Genomic DNA, 12,841 nt, shown 5'->3' with positions numbered 1-12,841 from the left:
GACCACGGGGACTGGACCTTTAGCAGGGGGACCTTCAGAAAAGAGAAGACTTGGGGACTTGCCCAGGGGACTCAGAGTGGGATGGATGGGGAAGGCTTAAGAGTCTGACTGAGATGGGAGAGCCTGAAATTGTGGAGGCTTGCCCATCTTCACTCTGCTGCTGAATAACAAGGCTGGTGTTGTGGTTTTTTTCTTCTGTTTTTTGTTTTTTTGTTTCGGCCACGTTGTGCAACTTGGGGGATCTTAGTTCCCCGACCAGAGATTGAACCCAAGCCCCTGGCAGTGAGAGCTCGGAGTCCTAACCACCGGACCACCAAGGAATTCCCAAGGCTGGTGTTTGACTCTTAGCTCTGTCCACGTTCCTTCTGCCTGACCCAGAGTCCCTGCACCCATCTGCTCATTTCCTCAAGTTCTCCCAATCTGTGATCAATAGCTTTCTGGGGGCGCTGTGATAAGAATTACAACCTGGGCAGGGTTGACCCAGAATCCAAGAAGCTAGACTTTTTGCACATTCACCCAACAGAGCCCATTCCCCAGGAAAGTATTTCAACTCGGGGCTGGACCAAGAGCCGTTCAAATCCCACATCTGTGCAGCTGAGTTTGGGAGATAAGAAAGGAAACATCATGGAGGCAACAGTATGGGCTTCAGAGGTAAAGAAATAGGATTTCAAATTAAATTGGCTGGGACTTCCCTGGTGGCGCAGTGATTAAGAATCTGCTTGCCAATGCAGGGGACACGGGTTCGATCCCTGGCCTGGGAAGATCTCACATGCCACGGAGCAACTGAGCCCATGCGCCACAACTACTGAGCCTATGCTCTAGAGCCCGAGAGCCACAACTACTGAGCCTGTGCACTGCAACTACTGAAGCCTGCATGCCTGGAGCCCGTGCTTGGCAACAAGAGAAGCCACTGCCATGAGAAGCCCGTGCACCGCAACAAAGAGTAGCCCCCGCTCGCTGCAACTAGAGAAAGCCTGTGCACAGCAACGAAGACCCAACACAGCCAATAAATAAATAAATTACTTAATTAAAAAAATTAAATTGACTGTGTGACCATGAGCAAGCCACTTAATTTCTCTGAGCATGTTTCCTTACCTGTATGGGGGAGGTAATAATAGCATCTACTTCATGGGGTTGTTGTGAAGATGACATGAGATCAATAAATTAGATAGAGTGCTCTGCTTTCTAGTAAAATTGAATAATTGCATAGAACATGCCTGATCCATTTTATTGTTGCTGTTGTAAATAGCGTTATTAATAAAGTTCTGCACGCATTAAATGGAGGGTGAGTTTTCCTGTCCTGGTTCTGTCATATTCCCTGTGTAAGTCACTGGGGCAAATCTCTGGGTCTCTGCTTGCTCATCTATAGAATGGAGGGGCTGAATTCCACTTCTAAGGTATCTTTCAATTCTTGACTTCTGTTATATTTCAGTGGTTATGGCCAGACATATCCTAGCAGTTTCATGCTCTCTTCCAGCATGTGACCTTCCCACCTACCATTTCAATCAAACTATTGGCTCTTCTGCCAGGGGACAGCTCAAAGTCACGCACTGGCAAATGATTTAGGAACTTCACTTGGCCCAGGAACCTGTCAGTTTGAACCATCTTTCTAAGGGAGCCTGGCTGAATCCACAGTTTAAGCAGGTTCTCCATGGATGGATAGAAAGGGAGATAAACAGATGCACAGACTCCAAACTATGTGCCCTAAACACCTCTTGGCTATTTGCTAGTCAGTGTACAGATGTAGCCTAATATTCTGATTAAGATCTCTGCAAACTCCACACTCTGGATAACCAAGAGAACAAACAGAACCGGGTGCAGAAACATCTACTTCTTAATGAGCCCGTCTTGAGTGCTTCATTTCAGACGCTGCCATGCTCCGCTTCCAGGGGTTATTCAACGTCTGCTGTCTTTGTCAGCCTCAAAATCAAAGGCTTAAGGAACAAGTGAGATTTGCATCTTTTAAAAATCCTGCCAGCAAATTGTAAAAGGTGTGAATATGCTACTTGTTTGTTACAATATTTTAAAATAAATCTTAATTCATTTGAACTGTAAGAATACTTAGCCTTTTCCTATTATGTAACAGACACCATTAGACAGTGTTATCATGGTTGTCTCCCACCAGTGTGATCACAAACGTTATTAAAAGGGGCTCCAGGTGCTTCTAAAAATCTTTCCAAGATACGGAGCAGGTGGAATCCATGGTTCAAGTCCTGGCTCCGCCACCTCCTAGCTGCTGGACCTTGAGCAGATGTCCTAACTTTTCCAAGGTTCATGCCCTCATCTGCAATACAGTGACAATGACACCTACCTCACAGGGTTGTGAGAATTAAATGAGGTAATGCCTGGAAGGCACTTAAAACAGTGCCTGGCACAGAGAAGAGCTCAATAATTTTTTTCCATTGTATTTGAGTAGTATAGGTTTTACAAGAATTATTTTAAATCCCAATATTTGAAAAATATTATTCTCTGGAGCATTGGGTACTTTGGGGGAGCTAGATTCTATTCTTAAATAGATCATATTAAGTAAAAATTATCTTCCTTTCTTAAGCCTGGAATTTTGAGTTTTAATAGCAACCATACAAAGGTTATGCTTTGTGGCTTCAATTCAGAAATGTCAGCACATCAAACACACGTTCACACGCATACACAGAGACACTTACTCATATGGTGTAAAGGGCAACTGGGTTTGGAGGAGAATGTCACATGAACAGAATTGCGGCTCATTAAAGCAGTACTTGAAGCTTTTGACCTCAGCTACATAAACAATGTTTTCAGATGACAGAATTACCAAGAAACCAAGTCCAGTGAGCACGATTTAGTTTCTGAAGCAGTTCAGCATTTAGATGCCCAGAGGATGCGCGTAGTGGTATGAGATCCGGTAACCTACGCAGTATTTTGGAAACGATATTAAATGAAAGGCTGAATAAAGTAGAGTGGGAACAAGGGGCTCTGTGGTTTCTTTTTGTTTGTTTGTTTGTTTAGTTTGCGAGATTCCAAGACTTTCCAGATGTACAAATGCCTCAAAATTCTACGGGGCTTTATGTAAAGGGATGAGAATAGAGAATAGGTAACCAGAGCAGAAACGATTGGCATCAGCCTATCGTATGGGTGGGGGCTGGAGTCTGTGAGCCTGACACCAAGGCTGGAAGGGAAGGAAGGAGGGGTGAGTGTGCTGATCACGTCTAGATAGTGCCCTATGCCTGCCCTCAATGAAAGGATGTAGGGAAAGGGGTGCTTCTTAATGTCTACGTCCCATCCAGCTGTACTCAGCTCCTGCCCAGGGTGAGCTGATGACCAGATGATCATGTCTCAGAACAAGAATAGAGCCACATTTATTAGTGGGCAGGTCTCTGTACACACACCCTAGCACCAAAGGTTCCGTGGACTGTAATGAAACAGGGCATCCGTGTCACCTTGTTACTTTTCTCTCACTCCTCAATTTGCTGCATCTATGCTGCCTGTTGGGTAAGTTGATCCAAGGGCTGCCTCCTTGGGGCAACTGGAGCCTTGAGCCCAAGGTCTGTGTCCCTACCTCACTTTCACAGCAAGCCCTGCGTTAGGTGTCATGGACACCACTGGACTTCACCGAGGCAATTCATAATAACATATGAACACCATCGAAATCTCAATCAGGCATTTTGATATAAACACCCTGTGCTAGCCTCTTGCACTGTGACATTACAGCACCACATACTACAAGTTCTCCAATAAAACATGCTCGCCCACAGTGTGGCCTCAACGCACCCTCCACTGCAGCACAGCCAAATTCTGAGCTGATCACCCAGACAGTGGGAACTTCCGGTTCCAGCTCTCCGCACATGGAACCGCCCATACCTCCTTGTCATTTACACGGATGGGAGGAAGTGTAACCCACTGGGTGACCACACCCTGCTCTCTGCCCTTCAAACCAGCACTCTGAACTCCAGAAGCTTTCATGACAACCCATTTCACCCTACTTTTCACCAGGACCAACACTTGGCCATCACATGTTACACTCGAGGGCAGTTACACGGGCCATCTGGAGGGAGACTTCTTCATCCATTCCTTCATGCCTCCAGGGTAATTGCTGAGCACCTACAAGGTTCCAGGAAATGGAGGGGGGGGGGGTGGGACATGGGGCTGGGGATGCCAAGATGAATTCAACCTGGAAGCTCCCAAGCCATCCTGTCCGGGTGCTGATCACCTCCCACCTGGATCAGCACAAGAGCCTCAAAACCCATCTCCTGATTTCACCCCTCCCCCCATCACAGGTCAAGCTGTTTCTCTGCCCATCTTAGCTGGAGTAAAAGTGAAGATTCTAGAGTGGCCTGCACCATCCGCCCCTCCTGTGGCTTCCCTGATTGTATCTCCTTTTACTCTCTCCTTTGCCCGCACAGCTCAGCCACCTGGACACTCTGCTCTTCCCTGCACGTGCCAGGCCAGCTCCTGCCCCAGGGCCTTTGCACCTGTTACTACCGCCCGACCCCTCTCTCCCCTAAATATACACATGGCTCACTTACTCCCTCACTTTCTTCCCATCTTTGCTGAAATGTCACTTTCTCAGGGAGGCTTCCCAACGACCCTATTTAAAATTGACCTTTGTGTGACCCCACTCTCCCAGTCCCCATTCCTCCATAATGCTTGTCAGCTTCTAACATATTCACTGGTTTCTGTGTTTATTATTTGCCTGTTCCCTCTAGAATATAAGTTCCACGAGGGCAGAGATTTTCATTATTTTTATTGCTGTGTCTCCAGCGCTGGAACAAGACCTAACGTCAATAAACACCTGCTGAATAAACACTTGACCCATAACATCCCCACTAGAGGACAGAACCAGAACACACTGCTTCTCAATCCACCACCCAGCCACACACTCTACCCCTCACCCACAGACCAGCACCTCCCGCCCACAACACCCTGCCCTGTATCCCAAGCCGCATTCCAAGCACATTCTGTACTAAAGCTTATGCACCCTTCAGAACAGCCCTCACCAGTCAGCACACTGACTACAACGGGATCCACCAGTCAACTCACTGGCTAGTGGCACCCCACAGAACCATGCTGTAGCCCCTGCTACACTGCGGTCCAGCAGCATCCGACCACATGGGAGCGTGCTAGAAATTCAGCATCTCAGACCCTATTCCAGACTGGCTGAATCAGAATCCACACTTTAATCAGATGCCCAACTGATTGCGTGTGCTATGAAAGTTCAGGAAGCTCTGCTAGGCTACATCATGGCACCCAGAGCATTGGACTGGGCAGTGACAGACGGCAGGAGTCACAGCCCTCTCCATCCCAAGTACTTAGTGCCACTGAACTGTTCAGTTAAATATGGTGAAAACAGTATGTTTTATATTATGTGACTTTTACCGCAATAAAAAGAATTTTTAAAAAGTCCAAATCCACGCATCGCATCTTCAGATCTTTCATCACACAACCAAACGATGCCATGACAGATACAATTCAGCACCCAGGTTGCAGCCCCTTATAAATAGGGTAACTTACACAACAACCCGTTTATTTGAGACATGCTGCCGTACATGAGAAAAAACACCCTGTGCTCTAATACCTATCCCTAAAGAATCCAGTACGTTTCTCGGCACAGTGCATGGCAGCCTCCTATTTGACAGCCTTTCGTTTAATCACTCATTTACTCAGTAAAAATTATTAAGCGCCCCTTACAGGCTCCATCTTATGCTAAGCACTGGGATCTGACCCTGAAAAAGACAGTCGCAATCTTTTCGTCTTGCCAAGAAAGACAGACCTTACACTGAACAAGTAATTACGACAAAGTGTGATGAGTTTCTTGATAGGACACTAGCAGATCATCCCTACTCAGGAATAGGCAGAAGCCTCCCTGCGTGGGTGACGGTCTCCTGATTTAATGAGGAGGAAGGAACACAGCACCAGGAGGGTGGGGGATGGAGGGAGCACGGGAAGGCTCTGGGGTTCCCAGGTGGCTGGCTCTGCATGGAAGGGAAGGCACTGCAAGTTTGAGGAAATGAACGACAGAAATGCCGGTTCTTGAAGTCAGGAGCCTGGGGAGGCAACAGAGGCCAGACCTGGGAAGACCCTAAAAGCCGTAAAGGCTGGGGAACAGCAGATGTTATCCCAGGGGCGGCAGAGAGCCATGGGGGCGGGGGGGCTTTAAGCAAGAGAGTGACACAATCGGATGCACATTAAAAAAAATTACTCTTGTACCCTGAAACAATACATGAAGCTGGTATATTTCAGTGGTTTCCAATGATACTGTGTGAACAGCTCTTGCCACAATAAAAGATGCACTGAGAACAACTTAAAAAATCCATTTAAAATTATTTTAATGAACCTCCAATAATAGCACCCTTCACTGATGTTTGAATGTAATCCACTGCTATTGCCCCGTGTTTTTTCTCTCTCTTGCCGCGCTCTATTTAATAGCATGCACGAATCAGGAGCACTGACAGATACACGCGTGCCTTTTAATATCCCGCAAGGTACATGAAACTCTGCACACACTCACCACAGGCCTTTCAGGAGGTGTGGGGAAGGGAAATGTGTAATCCTTGGGTGGGGGTGGGGGCTTTAAGGCTGGCATCTGCTATGTGAAAGGCGTATGCTATGCCCAGATCGAATCAGATGAGTGGGTGGTGTATCTATTATTATGTTTATTTCTAATTCACCCTAAGAAGATAAAGGCAGGGCCTCTTTCCCTTAGAGCTGGTGGCAGAACATCTTGAAGTCTACAGCCCAGTCCAGGCATTGTACTTTGAAAATCATTGTGAAACTCACACGAGGCATTTCAAGACATTGTTTGGTTAGAAACCATATCCAATACAGAACAGCTGAAGGAGCCTGCAGCTCATCACTAGCTACTGTAATCTTTTTGTATTATCGATGATAAGGACAGCTAATTTTTCCTAAGCAACTTCTGTGAACCAGGTTACATACTCAAAGTATTTAACCAGTCAAAATGGACTCTGGTTGTAAGTAACCAGTACTAATGGGAACTGGCTAAACGTCAACCTGACTTGAGTGATCGCTATCCTAGAGGTTATAAACTGACAGCCACATATGGTTCATGGGTGTGTTTTCTTAGACCTGAATTGTGTTTCATTTTTAAAACTTTGTTGCTGGTATCTTTTTTCAAATAGTGAGATTTCATATGAAAATCCTGATGAGAATGGAGCAATGCAGAGCCTGCATCCCCAAGTGCTTGGCTCATAGAAGGTCCTCAGGAAAAGGTAGCTGTTATTATCATGGATGATATAAAAAGAATACAATAATTGGTAATGATCTACAGGATCCTCCAACCGGTCAGCCAGAGATGAACACCCGCTGAGCTCAGAGAGCCGCCAGCTCCCCCCGTCCGCCCTCTCCTCACCACTCCTACCTCCCTCACTGACATTACCTGCCAGGCCTCCGTAGCCACCTGTCCCTGGAAGGCACCACCCCTCACTCAGACTGGGTGACAACCAGTGTCTTCCTCTTAAAGACATTTCTGTCCTTGCCACATTCTTTTGGCCTCTGCTTGGCTTCCCTGTCAGAGCTTTTGACCATGAACTCCACAGCAGTGATTCCCAACCTGGAGCATGCCTCAGATTCACCCGGAGGGCACCACCTACAGGGTTTCTGATTCAGGAGGGCTGGAGTGGGGCCTGAGAATTTCATTCCTAAAGCTCCCAGGTGATGCTGCTGGTCTGGGGACCACACTTTGAAAACTACTGCGCTATAAGTAATGTACGAACCTCAAATGTCCGCAGCTCAGTGCTGGTGGGGATGGGGGCGTTTGCATCTTTCCTCTGGCCAAGTGAAGAGAGACTGGTCCACATATGGAGACCTCATGAAGAGCCCCACAAAACCCCAATAGGTTGTGTGTGCCACCTCCAAGTTCCCAGCTTCCTGAATAGAGAACCCATTCTTCTCTCCTAGATCGCTTTTTGATCTTTTTTAATATAATAAAAGTGATGATACTGCCCATGACATGCAGCTGTACACACGAGCCCCAAGTGCACACACGGACATTATCCTCGGGACGGGCACTAGCGGGACTCAACACTGTTCTGCCCCTCAAAGACCCTGCACTTGAGACACTGGCCAACATGTGACGCGCCGCTAACAAAAAGCATCAACTCTCGCAGAGTGCCTACTGTGTACCAGGCACGTACTGAGTGCTTCATGCATCATAACCCTCCTCTGATGGAGAAACCGCTACCGTCGCTGTATTACAGATGATGCCACAGAGGAGCAGAAAAGGGAAACAGCTCATCCAAGTTCTCCAGATTTACAACAATCAAGAGGTCATTCGTTGCACCCACTGTTTTCACTGAGGGTCAGGCACTATTAGACAGACACTATTATTGTGCTCAAATCTGCATCTGTATTTTAAGATGGATGTTGATTCCCTGGAGGTCAACAGGTACCCGGAGGTGATATCACACAGGTGGAGAAGGGGTGTGTTTAGCCTGGAAATCGCAGGATTCAGGAGTATGAGGATGTGCTACAGAGAAAGAGGCTCTGGTTGATAGAAGAGAACCCAGTGACGGCAATTCTGAGGAGGCTGATTTGATACCAGTGTACATGCTGGCAACAATGAGAAGGACCACAATGTGGAGCTGGCTGCCTCTAAAGGACCCCACGTCCCAACACCAGGAAGTGTCCAGAAAGAAACAAGACTCATCAGGGATGCTGTGATTCTCATCGTTTGGGATGTGCAGGACTGGGGTGATGTGAGACGCGCCTGGGAGGCTTTCTTAAGCTACAAGTCCTTTGCCCTGGGCATCGCAGTATGCCTCTAACAGAGTCAGACTCTCTGAATCCTGGCTTCCTCACACGCTGGCTGAGCGACCTTGGACAGAGCACTTAACTGCTGTGACCTTCCATTTCCTCTTCCATTACATGGAATAACAGCACCTGCATGATAGGTTGTTGTGAGGATTTAATTAGATGCTACATGTGAAGTGCTTAATATGGCCAGATAAGTCTCCAAGAAATTAATAATAATGATATCAAAATAAGCATCATAATCACTGTCATCTTCCCCATCTTAATATCTGAGACCCTCACAACTTCAGGTTTTGATGACAATGTTTACGTTCACTTTTCAGCCTCAGTTGGCAGTTTTACAGCCCATAATAAAGTCACCAGGTCTCCGCTGTACTTAGACTGACAAAGAAATATCCTCCCAGTAGAATCAGGGTTCTGATGAATTCAGGCACAAACTCCTGCTCCCTGCCGAGTCTTTGGGGAGGGAGGCCCTCCCATGTGCACACGACTGTGGGAAATGTGGGTCTTTCACTCATATTATACTAGTTCTCTGCGAGCCGCATCTCCACCCAGGGCCTCCAGGAGTGCTACGAGCACGTCATTCATTCTGGTTTGCCTTGGGTGGGAGCTGGCTGGTGGTTCTGTCTTCTTTTCTGACTCAGATGGAGCGTATATTTCAGAATTAAATTTAAATACTGTTGAGATAAACAACCTGACCTTTTCAATGTCAGCATGAAGAGAAAATGACACAGTTGAACCAAGGAAAGAACGAGGGCAAAATTAGATTCTTTACCACAGTCCAAAAATGAATCTGAACTCTGCTCACCCAGGAACCATCCCCCCCCAAAGCTGCCAGCTCAGACAGTTACAATAATTGAATCGACTAAACAAAAACTCGATGTCCGGCGTCTTTCCCGCATTTATAGAGGCCGTGAGGATGGAAACCTCCGTTTCTGTACCCACTGCCGTTGCGTATAAACGTGAGCACTTACAGACATATTCACGGATGTCCACCCTGCAGAGGACACCAAGGGCACATGCATCGGAGAGAGTAAGAGAGCGTGTTGTGATGTGGACCCAACAGCTGGAGAGAACAGTTTACTTACGGCTTTCGGCTTATACGGCGGCTGAATCTCTTTGCGTTCAAGTTTCTCCCAGTCAATATACCGGAAAAACGCATGCTCTTTGACGTCACGTTCACCTTCAGGTCCACAGCCCAGACGTTTGCCCGGGTGTTTGGTCATCAGCTTCAAGAGAAAGAGAAATGTGGAATGTAATGAATTTCAAAAGAGGAAACGTGGGACTCTCAGAAATCATCGCTCCTATGAATTAGGGAAGACAGTGCAAGGAAGAGTCCCGACTAATCTTTATTTTTTGCTTTTCATCCCCGCAGTACTTTCCTAGCCAGGTCTTTCTGATAGGCGAACTCGACAGTAGTGCCTGCTGCTCCCTGTCCCGGAGCAAGAACCCTTACAGTTAATCAAACCTCAGCCTGAATGTGGTCCTGAACTTCAAGTCAGAAATGTCACATGATGCATTTTGATTTAAGAATGAGTTTTATGCAATTACGGATGCATTTAATGAGAACAGTTTCAATATCTTCAAATTCCCCTCCTGTCATCATGAGGAAACTGGAGTTTGACCAAAGCAAAGGGCACGTTCATTCAGATAATATTTGCATGTCTCAGTAAAGCACTTATGAAAATGACAAGACAGAAGAAAAAATATTAGTCAAATGGACCCAAGTTTCAAGTAATTACTTTCTGAAAGCTCATTAAATAGTCAAAACCTAGCCCAGCTCATTTCTCTCATATCACACATTACACTAAACTCCACTGAGGTTTCTTTGGTGTCCCATTTAAATTACTTAATTATCAAAACCCTCCATCTTTGGGTCTCTGAGCCAGTGCTAAATAACCAGATGAATAGATGCTCCAAGATGAAACCAGACAGGCTTCCTCTTGTAAAAGAATCCAAAGCAGCATGAAAATATCTCTGATCTCAAGACTTCAGCAAATGCACAGAGAGTAAAGACGGAGGAGTTGATGATTAACTAAAAAAAAAAAAAAAAAAAGGATCAGCAAGAGGCCATCAACAGAAGAAACAAAACGATTGGAACATACAAGACCAAGAAGCCTCCTAGAGTTGACTTGATACCAAGTAGCCCACGATGTCAGACTCCTTAGATTTTTGCCCAGTGCTTGAGGATTACGGGGGAAGGGATGAATCCAGCAATTCACACCTACTCTGTTGGACACTCAGCTCAGCCTGATTCTTGCTACAGACAATTTGTCATCAGAAACTACCCTCCTACACACGCGCGCGCACACACACACACATACTTTCCATATATGCTTTATCTTCCAGGGGAAAAATAACTGGGCACTTAGGTTCTAAACTACTTCTTTATTTATATATTACATGCCTGATCTTACCTGATTCTCACAATAACCCAATATGCTGGAAGCATTCCTTTTTCCCATTTGAATGACAAGGCAATTGACACTCAAAGGGTCAAACAACTGGCAAGGACTCACAGAGCTCGTAGGTGGCAGAGCTGAGACTGGAGCTCACCTCTGCTGACCTCTAAAACTTGGGCTTTTAGAGAAATAGATTACATGTGGTTCCCCAGGGATATCTGTGGTTTGGCTTGGTCAGGAAAAGTTTATGGAAGGCAAGGAAATTGCGCCAAGCCTTGACATTTGTGTAGGATTAGGATGGGAGGAAAGAAAGGGTTACGAGGTCTTGGGTAGCATAACCAGGAATCAATCCTATCAACAAGAGCTTCCGTGTCCTGAGCACTTTCCGTGTGCCCAGGCTCTGTGCCAAAGGTTGCCCAGCTATTACCTGTTTCTCTTTCATCTTCACAACAATGCTTTGAGGCCTCAGAGACTATTATCCTCATTTTCCACATAAAGAAACTAGGTCCAGAGAAGCAGTCATCGGTCCAAGATCACATAGCTAAGAAGCAGAGCTGTGCTTTGAACAGATCCGCCTGACCCAGAGTCTTGAATTTTCTTCTCGTTTCATCTTACAGTTTCTTCTCCTCTTCACCCTCATGTGTGGCCAACTGGGGCTCTGTCTCCTTTGAGTTTGTTCAAAAGGGGAGTGGTGATCTAGGCAAACTTATATTCATTTTCCAAGGTGGAAAATGGGGTCTTTAAAAAGATGGATAAGAGGACATTTTCAACTGGAATGGGACCATTTTCAAAAGCCCAGCTCACTTTCCGTGTAAGCAGGAGGATGCCGAGTGAAGAAAAACCACTGCAGAAACACCCAGCACTAATGCGAGGCTCTGCTCAGCTCCTGCACACTGAGCTCCCGTGCCCGAAGCCAGCCATGCAGACAGCTGGACTTAATCTCTTCCGATCTCTGATCACCTCCCAGACGCATCCCCTGGGGCTGGCGGTGCAGGAGGAAGCATTTGGCTGTTCACTTGAGCATCACCCCTTCTCTGGAGCATCAACCTTGAAGAAAAAGCCCATTCGGGCCTCAGCCGACTCAACTCAGAAAGGTCCCCAAACCCAATAGTAAGAAAGTCACCCTCGTTAATCCTGAAGGTTATGGGTCTGAAATTAATAGAAATGTGCTCTAGCAGGGAAACTGCTAATTGGAGCTGAAGCTGAATGCAGCTGACCTGGAAAACCCTCTCCTCCATGACCCACTTAGAACCCCAGCTGTCTAGCCAGGCAGAGCTCTGAAGCGGAAGGTCTTGAGCAAGTATCAAGCACCTACTATGTGCTGACACCACCCAAAGAGCCATCTCTCCTGTTACCTCATTTAACACTCTCCGAAACTCTGTTCAATGAGGATTAATATCCCATTTTTGGAGATAAAGAAACAGAAGCCCGCAGATGCCACGTAATGTGCTCAAGACCATGCACCCAGCAAGTGGAAGGGTTGAAATTTGCAAATGGTCTTGAGCTCCCAAATCTGCCACTTTAAAAATTCCCGTCTCGGGGGACACAAACTCAAACAACTAGAGGAGGTTAGCATGTAACACAGCAGTGCCCACATTAGTAACAGCAGGAGTAATAACCCAAGGGTTTTGGAGAAGAGTGCCAGACTCTCTTTCCAGTGATTTCCTTGTATTAACTCATCTAACCATCAGAGA

General features: G+C 46.4%; 1 protein-coding gene across 2 annotated transcripts in view; it reads right to left on the bottom strand.

Annotated features, from left to right (window-relative positions):
- Positions 1 to 12,841, bottom strand: part of PRKCB (protein kinase C beta) — a 327,182-nt gene that overhangs the window by 18,605 nt on the left and 295,736 nt on the right. For both annotated transcript variants that reach the window (XM_057749139.1, XM_057749140.1), the window contains exon 16: positions 9,834 to 9,974. In XM_057749139.1, the coding sequence (XP_057605122.1) occupies positions 9,834 to 9,974 (141 nt within the window). The remainder of the gene's footprint in view (positions 1 to 9,833; positions 9,975 to 12,841) is intronic.

Source organism: Hippopotamus amphibius, chromosome 9 (genome assembly GCF_030028045.1).
Source record: "Hippopotamus amphibius kiboko isolate mHipAmp2 chromosome 9, mHipAmp2.hap2, whole genome shotgun sequence".
NCBI lineage: Eukaryota > Metazoa > Chordata > Mammalia > Artiodactyla > Hippopotamidae > Hippopotamus > Hippopotamus amphibius.
The sequence above is the reverse complement of the archived record's forward strand: the minus strand, read 5'-3'. Positions and strand labels throughout refer to the sequence as shown.